This window comes from Colobus angolensis, unplaced genomic scaffold (genome assembly GCF_000951035.1).
Source record: "Colobus angolensis palliatus isolate OR3802 unplaced genomic scaffold, Cang.pa_1.0 Scaffold63, whole genome shotgun sequence".
Classification (NCBI taxonomy): Eukaryota; Metazoa; Chordata; class Mammalia; order Primates; family Cercopithecidae; genus Colobus; species Colobus angolensis.
In genome coordinates this window covers 4,937,207-4,951,507 of record NW_012119932.1, presented here as the reverse complement: position 1 = coordinate 4,951,507, position 14,301 = coordinate 4,937,207, and the positions used below count along the sequence as shown (strand labels likewise).

The 14,301-nt window shown below is 41.3% G+C and overlaps 1 protein-coding gene across 1 annotated transcript in view; it reads left to right on the top strand.

Annotated features, from left to right (window-relative positions):
* The window catches only part of MLLT10 (myeloid/lymphoid or mixed-lineage leukemia (trithorax homolog, Drosophila); translocated to, 10), a 229,455-nt gene that overhangs the window by 189,046 nt on the left and 26,108 nt on the right, over positions 1 to 14,301 (top strand). The window contains exon 14 of the mRNA XM_011963857.1: positions 9,120 to 9,298. Coding sequence (XP_011819247.1) covers positions 9,120 to 9,298 — 179 coding nt within the window. The remainder of the gene's footprint in view (positions 1 to 9,119; positions 9,299 to 14,301) is intronic.

The following is a 14,301-nucleotide window of genomic DNA, read 5'->3' as shown; positions in this document are numbered from 1 at the left end:
GATGGTCTCGATCTCCTGACCTCGTGATCCGCCCGTCTCGGCCTCCCAAAGTGCTGGGATTACAGGCTTGAGCCACCGCGCCCGGCCTAAAATTTGCTTTCATAGGGGAGAATGTTTTCTTGAAGATACATCTATGGTGTTGCTTGGGTAGGCACTGTAGTTTTGATTCTGAATCTGTGTAGTCTTGTAATCTCTGGATGATTTATTTGGCTTAAACAGTATCAGCAGTGTCTATGATTTTTCTCAGTGGTTTAGGATGCAATTATTAGTGGAGGCAGTGGTGAAGTTTTGCTGGGGACTAGGATGCCAAGTAGACCAGCCTTTGCACCACATTGGTGGACCAAGCATGCCTGTCCTTGGGCCCAGGGTGGCATATGCTGGTACTGGTGTTAGTGGATCCAGGTAGGCTGATTCTTGTGCCTCTAGGTGGAGACCCATACTTCCTCAGATGCCAGTAGTGGTAGCAGTTGGCTCTGTAGGTTGGACGGTTCTCGGGTCTGTGGCCAGCCAGCGTGGTGCGCGTGGACAGTGGCAGTGATGGGACAACCCTCTGGATCCCAAGAAGAGTGTGCTTGTATTGGCGGTGGCTACAATGGGCCGGGCAGGCCAGTCTCCAGGCCTACAGATGGTATATGCAGATAGGTGCCAGCTGTGGCAGTAGCAGCAGGGTGTGGGTAGGCCTAACTTCAGATCTCCAGGACAAGTGTTCAGGTGCTAATGATGTTGGATTGCGCTGGGCAGTTCCCTGTACTCCGGACTTGTGTGCTCCAGACTTGGCATGGGCTGAGGGTGGGGCATTCAGGTAGTGCGGGCAGCATTGGTCACACTATTGGCCTGTGCTGGAGAGCCCAGGGCCATGTTAGTGGAGGCAAGCGTAGGCCAGCAGATGAGGAACACTCACGCATCAGCCCTAGCAGTGGTACCCCACATCTCAGCCATGTATGCAATAGCTCACGCTTCGCTCCTTCATGCCTCCTCCCTGGGAGCAGCAGCTGGTGTATCTCTTGGCCTCAGTCCTAGCACTGTTGGGCGCTAGGACAGTGCGTAGTCTGTTGGGGAGAAGACTCTTAAGTTGGTGCCTTGCTGTTGCTGCTTAGGTCTTAGAACATGTATGGGATACAGCACAAGCATCCTTCCTGTGGCTATGCTGTCAACACAATCTCCTTGCAGCTCCCTCTGTTTATTTCAGAGCCTGCAAGGATCTAGGGGCTCTCCCATGGCTAGGATTGCAGAAGTCCATGTGGGAACTTTGACAGCTGAGGGTCTCTAACCTGTCCTTTTCCTGCATTAGGGAGTCTCTCTTGGCTCCTGGCCAAGCAGGCTGCCTTGCTTCCCTTTCCTTCCTTGTCTTACTAGTTTTCTGTTGAATTCCACTGTTTTCTTTTGGACAATCTGTTCAAATTGTGGTTACCTACTATTTTCATTCTTAGTGGAGGAGACAAGTACAAAATGCCTCTAGTCAGCCATCTTGAAATCCCTCTCTCAATCCTATTTAATTCTTAATAATGAATTCATAATAATAATGGACACTGTTTGTCAAATGTTTACTATGTGGTAGACATCTACCATGACTGATGCCTGCACATACCATCCGGGGCCTGATGACAATATTAGTGTATGCTTCGCGTATGTAAGCTCATCCTCGCCCCAGCCCTATGAAATCGTTGGTACCACCTTCACTTTATAGATGAGGTATATGAGGTTGTGTGAGGTTAAGTTATTTGCATGAGGGAGCAGGATTTGGACTTTTAACTATTTTCACACCATATTAACCTCTAGGAAAGAATAAATAATTCAGTCTCTTGGGTTGTGGATTAGGGATAACTTACAGGCTTAATTACTTACTTGGTTAAATACTCCTCAAGACTATTCCATTCACTGTCATTTTCCTGAATAAGCCACTGGATGGGTACTTATTTGACCTCCTAGGCAGTTTGAAAGTGGGAAATAGGAACTCAGATTGGTGAACATTATTATTTCTGTCATTAGACAGGTATACTTCTATCTTATTTATCAATCTTGAGTAATTGCCTTGGCTTACTAATAAAAACTTAAGTCTAAACAAGTAGAAGTCATTTGGCTTCTACTCATACTATATTCTTCTCCTGAGATCACTGTTTGTCTCCATCTTTCCACATCTGGTGGACTGAAAATGCAGCATTTGAAAAGTCAATACCATCTCTTTCGTCAGGCTCTCTTTCTTTGCTTCAGTGACACCACAGTCATGTTTTCTTCTTATCTCACTGGTGTCAATTTTCTGTATGAACTCCTCTTCCAGGACCCATCCTTGAGATATTGGAGAGCCTCAACACATGGTCCTAGGCTGGCATTTAAGAAAACTTCCATTCCTCCTGTTCCAGTTTTTACCACCTCAGTAATGGCACTTTTAATCACTAGCCAGAAACCCATGACTCATTCATCTTCTACCCTGTATCAAATCTAATTTATCATCAAGTTTAGATGATTCTAACTTCTAGATGCACTGCAAGTCCTTGTCCCTGTTCAGTACTACTACCATCTTTGTCTGGTGGGACATAATTTTTAATCCAAAGTGTGAAATAGCCTCCTAAAAAATAATATCTTTGTTTCCACTCATCCCTGTCAGTCCCTTTGCTACATAGGAGTCAGAGGGATGATCTTTTTAAAAAGTGAGTCCTACTATTTTCCTTTGGTGTCTTCCTATTGATCTTAGCAAAAATTCGAACACCTACATGGCTCACAAGGCCTTATGTATGATCTGTTCCTTCCCCTCTCTCCAACTTTGTCTTTTTACCAGCCTCTCTACAAGGCTTTAGCTGAATTACCTGTTTTTAATTCTTTCAATATTTCTGGGTCTTTTAAACAAGATTTTCTGTCTTACTCTTTGTCCAGTTAACACCTACCTAACCTTTAAGCCTTGTCTTAAATATTTTTTTAGACAGGTCTTTCTTACTTCCTAATATTTCACTCTTGTGGTACCTTTTTCTCTTCTGTTATAGTATGTGTTGGAATTTATATTCATGTATTTGTTCTAATGTTTGCCTCGCTCCTTAAATTGTAAATTCCCAGAGAGCTAAAATCTTCTGTCTTGCTCCCTACATTATCCCAGCTCCTAGCCTGATTCCTCATACCTACTGAATATTTGTTTGATGAAAGGAAGGAAGGAAGGAAAGGAAGGAATCCGTATGTCATTGCCACCCTCCGTATCATTCTGTAGCTTTGTTTCTCCTCCCTATCCTGAACAGATGAATTTCAGTGTATTTTCCTAGAGCTCATGCATTGTAACATTTAGCTCTGTTTAATTCATTGAATACCACCTTGATTTTAGTTAAAAACAGTATATGACTTAAATAAGATGAAAATAGAGTGAAGTTAAATAGAAAGCAGATACAGAAGAATTTAAGGTGGATGTTGTACCAGTCCTACCTGAGGAGCAAGGAAGTTGAAGGGAATACATTATTTTCATTTTCAAAGAAAGATTTAGAATGTTAAAGTTCCCTGCCTTGATAAGAAAGAACATTTTGCTCTGGTTTTTTTTTTTTTTTTTTTTTTTAAACCAGTAAACTGAGTACCAGATATTGTTCCATAGTGTGATTACTGGATTGCACATTTAGCTGCGTAATTTCCTATGTAAGTATAGGTTGATGTAATAATATAAAAACAATTTTAAGTTTTGAGATTGAAGATCCTTAATCACCACGATTTTGCTTCTCAATATTATTCTTCCAAGATGTTTTACTGCATGTTGTGATGGTAATTGCAGCTTTCAAAGTGTAGTAGAGACATTGGAGGACCTGGTAGTTAAAACATTGTACTTTCCTGACTTACAGATACATTTTTAATGAAAGCATTAACACCAGAATGGCTCTAGCTACCATTTATTGAAACTTACTCTGTGGTAGGCATTGCTAGAGCTTTTTTATATGGATATTCTCAAAATCTCACAACAAGTCTTTAAGGTAGCCATTATCTTTGTTTTATAGATAAGAATAATATGGAGGCTCAGAAGGGTTAAGTAGTTTGATTAAGGGTCACATAGGTGACAGATCCAGCATTTGAACCCAGTTTTGTCTAAGTCAAAAGCTTCTGCTATTTCAATTTCAGCATGCTACCTCCAGCTAACTTTTGTCTTCTGATTTTAGAAGTTGGAGACTCCCTGTGTAGTACACTATTCACTTCCAAATTAACTAGATAATCACCACTTTATCTTTTTTTCTTTTTTTTTTTTTCGAGATGGAGTCTTGCTCTGTTGCCCAGGCTGGAGTGCAATGGTGTGATCTTGGCTTATTGCAACCTCTGCCTCTCAAGTGATTCTCCTGCCTCAGCCTCTCGAGTAACTGGGACTACAGGCATGCACCTGGCTAAGTTTTGTATTTTTTTTTTTTTTTTTTTTTGAGACAGAGTCTCGCTCTGTCACCCAGGCTGGAGTGCAGTGGCCAGATCTCGGCTCACTGCAGCCTCCATCTCCTGGGTTCAAGCAATTCTCCTGGGACTACAGGCGCCCGCCACCTCGCCCGGCTAGTTTTTTTTTATATTTTTAGTAGAGACGGGGTTTCACCGTGTTAGCCAGGATGGTCTCGATCTCCTGACCTCGTGATCCGCCCGTCTCGGCCTCCCAAAGTCCTGGGATTACAGGCTTGAGCCACCACGCCCGGCCAAGTTTTGTATTTTTTGTAAAGATGCATTACGCCATGTTGGCCAGGCTGGTCTCAAACTCCTGACCTCAGGTGATCCACCTGCCTTGGCCTCCCAAAGTGCTGGGATTACAGGTGTGAGCCACCGCATCTGACTGCAGTATTTTATCTTCTAAGATACTTTGAAAACACTGAATTCAATAGAAACTCAGTATTTGTTGAATTATCTATGGAGTAGCAACCTTTAAAAATGCATATCTTTTTCTCTGCTATGTGTTATTTGGAATATAAGGTTTATAAATAATCACTTCATTAACATCTCTTTCCTGTCCTTCTCAGCCAAACTTGTTTTTCTTCCTTTCTCCTTTTCCTTTTTCCCTTTCCGTTTCCTTTCCTTTCCTTTCCTTTCTCCTTTGTTTCCCCTTTCCCCTTTCCTTTCCTTTCCTCTCTTTTTCTTTTTTGGAGACAGGGTCTTGTTCTGTCACTGAGCCTGGAGTGCAATGGAACAATCTTGGCTTAATCTCAATCTCCCAGGCTCAAGCAATTGTCCCACCTCAGCCTCCCAAGTAGCTGGGACTACAGGCACACACCACCATGCTTGACACCACACCCAGCTAATCTTGTATTTTTGGTAGAGGTAGGATTTCACCATGTTGCCCAGGCTGGTCCTGGGCTCAAAGGGATCTGCCCACCTTGGCTTCCCAAAGTGCTAGGATTACAAACCTGAGCCACTGCACGCAGCCATTCCTTTAAAATTCTTAGAGCAGTTTATAAGATTCTCTATCTTAGTTTTCTAAGTTTGCCCTTTGTGATCTAATTTTGTTTGTTTACCCATTAAATGGTAATGTTATTTAGGGTTCTGTCTTTGGTTCTCTTCTCTTGATCATGCTGAAAACTTTCCCTGGGTGATCCCATTTTTGTTCCTTGGCCTTGACCATTGTGTTCATATCAAGAGTTGTAAATAAAATACTTATGGGGCCATGTAGGTAACATAAATGAGTGACATGGTCAGGGATGATGGAGATGCTGATGGATTAAAGTCTCCATGCCCTGTTCAGAGCTCTGGTCATATTGTTGCTCTTTTATAGTATAGTATCCAGTGTTGGCAAATCTTCAGTTTTTCAAGAGATATTAGACATCTAGAGTTCTTAATGGGAAATTTCTTATTTCTATAATAATTATGAGCAACTGGTTAAAATTTCAACCATAATGCAGACCAATAGTATTTTTAGTTTGCAAGTTTACTTACTGTAACATACCATGCTTCTCACTCCTAGATTTTATTTGTCTTCAGATCTGAATTTTCTGCTGGGTTTTAGGCTTATCCCATTGTGTGCTATATGTAGGAGTTCTGTCACCCACAGGCATCTCAAAGACCATGACCCTGAACTTGTCATTTGTATTAGGAAGTGATTTCGTTTATAGGACACCTGTGAGTTTGAATCAATATTTCACCACCTACTAGCTCACCAAGCAAGTTACTTTATTTCTTTAAACTTGTTTGCTCATATGTGAAATGGGAGTAATATTTACTTCATTGAGTTCTTATGCTAGCACAGTTACTTGCGTACAGTAACCAAACACTGCTTTCAGTTGCTGTTCCTGTTTCAGTGAATGGTATCACTACATGCACTTACTGCTGCTTAAGAGTCATTGGTGACTCTACCCTTATTTTTATTTTTCAGGTCTAATTAGTCACCAAGTTCTATTAGTCTAATAGAAAATTCAGGTCTAAGTAGTCACCATGTGCTTAGAATTTATCCTGCTCTCTACTGCATGTTTCTTCCCCAAACCATCCTTCACCTGTGTTCTGCAGTGCCTTTAGAAATTAGCTTGAGAGGCCAGGTGTGGTGGCTCAAACCTGTAATCTCAGCACTTTGGGAGGCCAAGACGGGCAGATCACCTGAGGTCAGGAGTTTGAGACCAGCCTGGCCAACATGGTGAAACCCCATCTCTGGTAAAAATACAAAAATTAGCTGAGGGTGATGGCACGTGCATGTAATCCCAGCTTCTAGGGAGGCTGAGGCAGGAGAATCACTTGAACCCACAGGTGGAGGTTACAATGAGCCAAGATTGCACCACTGCATACCAGCCTGGGCAATAGAGTGAGACTTCACCTCAAAAAAGAAATTAGCTTGAGGCTGGGCATGGTGGCTCATGCGTGTGATGCCAGCACTTATGGGAGATTGAAGTGGGAGGACCACTTGAGCTCAGGAGTTTGAAATCAGCCTGTCAGCACGGTGAGACTCCATCTCTTACTGCCCCGACTACCCCCGCAAAAAAAAAAAAAAAAAAAAAAGCCAGGTGTGGTGGTGTTCACCTGTGGTACCAGCTACTTGGGAGGCAGGAGGTTCGCTTGGCTTAGGAGGTCAAGGCTGCAGTGAGCTGTGATTGCACCACTGCACTCCAATATAGATGACAGAGTAAGACTCTGTCTCAGAAAACAAACAAAAGACTCAGAAAAACAAACAAAAGATAGAAAAGAAATTAACCTGAAAAGCAACAACATCTCTTCCAGTAAGTTTTTTGGCTTACCACTTTTCTCACTCCAGGTCTGAATTAGATACCTCTTTTTCTGTGCTCCTAGCCCCCTGAGGATGTCTCTGTCACAGTGCTCTTCACAACTGTTTGTAATGTCTTTTTTTTTCTACGCAACTTCTTGAAGGCAAAGACTACCTATCTTGAATGGCTTTTTATCTCCAGGGCTTAGAATAATGCCTGGCAAATAATGAGTTCAATGATGTTTGGAGAATGAATGCATTGGCTAAATGAATATATTTTTTCTGGATAAACTGTAGATATAAAAAAGATCTCGAAGCCTTAATTATAGCTCTAAGGCCTTTTAAAATATCCCAATTGTTTTGTTTTCCCTGTTTGAATAAGATTGTAGGTGCTTTAATTTATTATGTAAGTCAGTAACATTATTTATTTATTTATTTATTAAAGACGGAGTCTTGCTCTGTTGCCAAGTCTGGAGTGCAGTGGTGCAATCACAGCATGGCTCACCACAGCCTCGAACTTCCAGGCTCAAGTGATACTCACACCTCAGTCCCCACGGTAGCTGGGACTACAGGCATGTGCCACCATGCCTGGTTAATTTTTATTTTTTGTAGAGACAGTATCTCCCTTTGTTGTCCAGGCTATGTTGATGTTCCTTAGAACAAAGTAAATTGTATTGTTGATATAAATTACTGATTATTGTTGCCCTCTAGGGCTACAATTGGTAATTTTTATTTATTTATATATTTTTTTCTACAGCCCACTTAGGTTCATTCTTTCCTCCTGTTTCTGTACCTGGGTGTTAGGCTCTTCTTCCCTCTTGGCCTCCCAGGAGCTCTGGTTTATAGCAAGTTTTCTCGGCCTCCACACTATTAACACTATGAGCCAGTTATTTCTTGTAGAGGTTGTTCTGTGCATTGTAAAATGTCTAGTAGCATCCCTGGTCTATACCCATTGGATGCCAGTAGCACCCTCCAGGCTTGATAACTAAAAATGTCTCCAGGTATTGTGAAATGTCCCACAAAATCACCCCTCATTGAAAACAGCTGGTTTATAGATAGTCCCATTTCTTTATCCTGAAAGCCTCTCCTTGTCTATGCTGAGCATGATTTTCTGTTTTTTTAAAAATAAGCACTTTAAAAAAATTAACTTGTTTCCTATTAACTTATGCTCATCCTCCCACCCCGCCCTCCCCCGCCCCCCCAATCCTCTTTTCTAGAATGAGTAGCTTCCATTTCCCACCTTATTTCTGGCTTTTATCCCCATGGTTCCGCTCAAAGTGATTTCATCAAGTCTCCCATGATTCTCACTTCCTATGTTCTCTGGAGTAAATGGAGCTGCCAACTCATAGCCCAGTTCATCGTGTCTTAATCCTTCCTCCTCTCGTACCCCTGCAGCTGCCCCATACAGTCAGTCAGAAAGTCCTGTCTGTGTTATCTCTGGGATGTCTCTAGAATCTACCAACATTCTTTATTCCCACGCCTGTCTCCCACCAATGTCATCAGCTCTTCTGTTGGTTTCTGAATTTCAAGTTGGGCTTATTCCATTTTAATTTCTACCCTGTCACCTTTCTAGAACAAGGTCTCTTCCTACTTCAAACTTTCTCAGTCATGATTTCTGGGGCCTTAGCATTTGCCTTTTGGAAGGCCCATTAGGTGATTTTTATGAAACTCTAATTGCTTCATTCCTCTACTTAAGAAATGTTTTCTTGCTCTTAGAAACTCCTAAAATCCATGACATATTTTTTACAAAGCTCTTCCTGCTATCCCCTGCTTTTAACAAAAGCCTTTTTGCTAAATAAAAATGGTGTAGGTTCTTTTAGAGAACCGCTTCATGAAAAGTCAGTGTTTATTTGTTTAGTTACTAGCACAATATTTTTTAAATACCAACAATAACATTTATAATTGGAGGAGGGATCCAGGAGGAAATGCAAGTTTAATGATTATGTGTGTCTGTAACAAATTTGACTGCTAAGTTATATTTAAATAAAATTTGGTTTTTTTGCAGGTATTTATAACAGCAATGATGTAGCAGTATCATTTCCAAATGTAGTATCTGGCTCGGGATCTAGTACTCCTGTCTCCAGCTCTCACTTACCTCAGCAGTCTTCTGGGCATTTGCAACAAGTAGGAGCGCTCTCTCCCTCAGCGGTGTCATCTGCAGCCCCTGCTGTTGCTACAACTCAGGTAAGTTGTTACACTATGATGTGAGAGGTAGTAGGTGAGTTTCTCATTTTTAAAGTGAGTTTCATTAGAGGAGAAACAAATGAAATAGGGCCTTCTATAGGAATTTATGAAATATCTCAATTTGTATTAATGTGTTGGTGAAAATTATAGGTATTTTTACATGCTATTCATGAGGGAGGATAGATGAGTGTATGGGCACCAACTAATTCTTCTTAATTTCTGGGTTTTAAATTTTGTCCAAATGATATAAAATATAATTTCAGGGGAGCTTTTATTTTTTCTTTAAAAAAGTAGGACCCACAAAATATGAGCCAGTTTTGGACTCTTGTGATTTTTAAAATTCCTTTTATAATTTTTAAAATTACACAAATCATATATGAAATCTTTTTAAAGTTTTAAGAAAACCAGTGTAGGAGAATATAGGTTAAATGAATGATCGCTTCAAGCACTAGACATTTTTCCTCCTAGTGGGAGAGAACAGTGTTTGTAAATATTGTAAATAATGATGAATATATAGGTTTTTCCATTTGTGTACCCCTTTTATCTGACTTTAGATTTCTAGTTTGATAGGTGACCTAGTCTATAGAATGTTTTTGGGGACAGAGTCTCACTCTTGTCACCCAGGCTGGAGTGCAGTGGTGTGATCTTGGCTCACTGCACCTCCACCTCATGGGTTCAAGTGGTTCTCCTGCCCCAGCCTCCTAACTAGCTGAGATTACAGTCGCATGCCACCTTGCCTAGGTGATTTTTGTATTTTTAGTAGACGCGAGGTTTCGCCATGTTGGCCAGGCTAGTCTTCAACCCCTGACCTCAGGTAATCTGCCTGCCTCGGCCTCCCATAGTGTTAGGATTACAGGTGTGAGCCACTGCGCCTGGCCAAGATGTTTTAAAAGTAAGAGTTAAACAAAAGAAATTGTAATCCTGTTTCATAAACAGGACAGTGCAGGGGGAAAGCTGTACCCAACCCCCCTGCATTATACCCCCCTTCCCCAGAGATAATCATTTAAGATTTCCAAAGTATATATTTTTATTTATTTGGAATTATGTATAATTTTATTTTCATTTCTCCAGAGCTCTAGTAGTCTTTTAATGGTCAAGAAAATGGTCACAGGGACAAATGTCTAATAATGAACAGCTAGTTAAAATAGTTGTTTATAAGTTCCTGTCAACTTAAGCTTTATGGATGTGTGCATAATTTCCATTGCATGTGTCGTTAGGATACATATGCTTTTCCGGCAAGCACAGCATTAGGTTATTTTGATGCATTTGTGTGACTGGCACAGTGCAAGCAGTTGCTATTAAAATTACGTATTAGAATCAACCCAACAGTTCAGCACAGAAAATCAATGGCATGATTAGTAGTATCATCTTTGAAGTTGAAAGTGAACTATTTGGTGAACCTCCCAACTTGAGTTAGAGGAGTTTGACTACTTTAGCAGTTAGAGGAGTTTGACTACTTTTTCTGTGGTTCATTTCACTAAAAGTGAGGTAGCCATAACAGAGGTTTGGGGTTAGAGAGGGTGAAAGGATAAATGAAAGTATGGCTCTTATAAATGGTTTTATCTCTTTTAATTAAGTGTAACCATATGCTGTTGATAGTTTTATATCCTTGGACAAAGTCTCACATGAACATTTTCAATGTGCATTTTTTCTTTTCTGTCTTTATAAAAGTCTGTTTGTTTATTCTCTGGTTAATTCCCAGCTGAATTAAGCAAAAATCCTCATTTCTTCTCATTCATTATGTTTGTGAGCCAGGGGGTTGGCATTAGGGAAGTGGTAGTGAAGAGAAATTTATAGCTAGAGGGAAAATTCCACTTAATGTGTGACTCAGCTGAAGAACAAAGAAATCATAGTTGTAAGTAAGCCAGGATTCAGTTCAATTAAAATCCCCTCTCGAGTTTTCAGAAAGATGGGTCTCTCACAAATGTGATCATCCAGTTAGATTTACATGCTGTGTACTGAGATACCTGCATCTATGTTTCTGTTCAGCAGTAAATGCTTTCTGTCTTCAAGCTGAAGCTTATTTAGCCTGGCTTATCTGGTGCTGCTGTAGCAACCATCAGTCTCCAGGCAACTGAGGCACGTTGACCTCTCGGTTGAAGTGAGTGCTGAACTACTTCAATTTAGCTGCCTGAGACAATAATAATGGTGTTGAATGTGAAAAATGTGAAATTTTCTAGGCAATGTGCAAAAGAAAGGATACAGAAATATTTAAATAGAATTGATAGGACTCTTAAAATTGATAGGACACTTAGCAATTAAATCATTTTTTTCAAAATGATAAAGTTTATTCCTGTTTCACTCTCATATAGACCGTGTTTGTTTTCAAGTCATATATTAATTGTATTTAGATGGTCACATCGTAGTGTTTTATTTAGGATTGCTCTAAGTAGTTGATTTGAGAGCAGTGCAATAAGATAAATGGGTGAATAAAAATTATCAATATTTAAAATGTAATTTTAGGCCAGGCACGGTGGCTCATGCCTATAATCCCAGCACTTTGGGCAGGCCACGGTGGGTGGGTCACTTGAGGTCAGGAGTTTGAGACCAGCCCGGCCAACATGGCGAAACCCTGTCTCTACTAAAAAATTAAAAAATTAGCCGGGTATGGTGGTTCACACTTGTAGTTCCAGCTACTCGGGAGGCTGAGGCAGGAGAATCGCTTGAACGTGGGAAGCGGAGGTTGTAGTGAGCCAAGATCGCGCCACTGCACCCCAGCTTGGGCCAACCAACAGAGCCAGACTCTGTCTCCCAAAAAAAAAAAAAAAAAAAAAGAAAACCATCGCACTTGCAAGCAAAAACTTTAATAATATTGATAGATAATGGAAATATTAAACTTGAATACCGTTTTGTGCCCCCACGCCCTTAATGAAAGTAGTAGTTTTTATTGATTGGATTGGTGCCAGCAGGATAAAATCCAGAGGTCATTTTTGCTTTTTGTGATATACATTTTAAGTAAACGAACCTCTACATTGGCTTATTTGGTATCTTAAGAATTGTTCTTGGCCGGGCGCGGTGGCTCAAGCCTGTAATCCCAGCACTTTGGGAGGCCGAGACGGGCGGATCACGAGGTCAGGAGATCGAGACCATCCTGGCTAACATGGTGAAACCCCGTCTCCACTAAAAAATACAAAAAACTAGCCGGGCGAGGTGGCGGGCGCCTGTAGTCCCAGCTACTCGGAGGCTGAGGCAGGAGAATGGCATAAACCCGGGAGGCGGAGCTTGCAGTGAGCTGAGATCTGGCCACTGCACTCCAGCCCCGGGGGGACAGAGCAAGACTCCGTCTCAAAAAAAAAAAAAAAAAGAATTGTTCCCTGGAAAGTGGTAAAGGAGCTAAGATTAGGAAGGGCTAGTAGAAGTTAAAAACTTAGAATAAGTTGATTTATGATTTTAATTGGGGTGAAAAGGAGACACTTGTAAAATTGGGGGTGGGGGGAAGTCTGATAGCACAAATTTTGGGGAAAAAACTGTTTGATAAACCTATTTTATATTCTTTTTTTTTTTTTTTTTTTTTTTGAGATGGAGTCTTGCTCTGTCACCCAGTCTGGAGTGCAGTGGTGCGATCGTGGCTCACTGCAACCTCTGCCTCCTGAGTAGCTGGGACTACTGGCACCCACCACTACACCTGGCTAATTTTTGTAGTTTTGATAGAGATGGAGTTTCACCGTGTTGGTCAGGCTGGTCTCGAACTCCTGACTTCAGGTGATCCGCCCACCACGGCCTCCCAAAGTGCTGAGATTACAGATGTGGACCACCGCGCCTGGCCTCTATTTTATATTCTTAAGTGTTAAACCCCCCCCCTCCCCCGGCCTTTTTTTTTTTTTTTCCTTTCAACAGACTTGTTTTTAGAGTAATAGTTCTTTCACAAATAATTGATACGAAGCCTGCTTTACTACATACTAGCATATCAGTAATAGAGTAGGTTCTTAATATTGCAGGAAGAGTGGACTCCCGTCCATGTGACTGTTAATGATGTGCTCTGCCCTTGTTGGATCAGGAGTAGAGGTATAAATTCGTTTTTGTAGGAGTGTCATTAATTTTTCATTTTGCCTTTCAAATCCCACTGTTTCATAGTTCTACAGTCATTCTGTTCTGTCTTTGGGAGAATACAGATGCTTTTTTTTTGTTTGATGGATGATTTCTTTAGTAGAAGAACTTAAGACTAAATGCAGTGAAACGTAATTGCATTCTGTTACATCCTACTTTCTGAGTTTTGCTTTTGAAATACAATCTTCATGTGATAATCATGGCTTCTTGTCCTATCCCATGTTACTGTTAAACAAAATGATGTAGACTTAAACATCATTTAAAGTAAAGTAAACTTGCAAGGTTTATTTATGTGATATTTAGTAAATGCAGATATTTTGTGTTTCTTTTGTTGTTGTTGTTGTTTTGTTTGTTTGTTTTGAGACGGGGTCTCACTCAGTTGCCCAGGCTAGAGTGTAATGGCATGATCTCGACTCACTGCAAACTCTGCCCCTGCCGGGTTCAAGTGATTCTCCTGCCTCAGCCTCCTGAGTACCTGGGACTACATGTGTGCACCACCATGCCCGCCTAATTTTTGTATTTTTGGTAGAGATGGGGTTTCACCATGTTGGCCAGGCTGGTCTTAACCTCCTGACCTTGTGATCTGCCCACCTCTGCCTCCCAAGGTGCTGGGATTGCAGGTGTGAGCCACCTCGCCTGGGCATATTTTGATATTTTAAAGATACAATTGGCCAGGCACAGTGGCTCACGCCTGTAATCCCAGCACTTTGGGAGGCCGAGGTGGGCGGATCACCTGAGGTCAGGAGTTTGAGACCAGCCTGACCAACATGGAGAAACCCCATTTCTACTAAAACTACAAACAAAAAATATATATATATAAGCCAGGTGTGGTGGCGCATGCCTGTAATGCCAGCTACATCCTAGCTACTCGGGAGGCTGAGGCAGGAGAATTGCTTGAACCTGGGAGGCAGAGGTTGCGGTGAGCCGAGATCGCGCCTTTGCACTCCAGCCTGGGC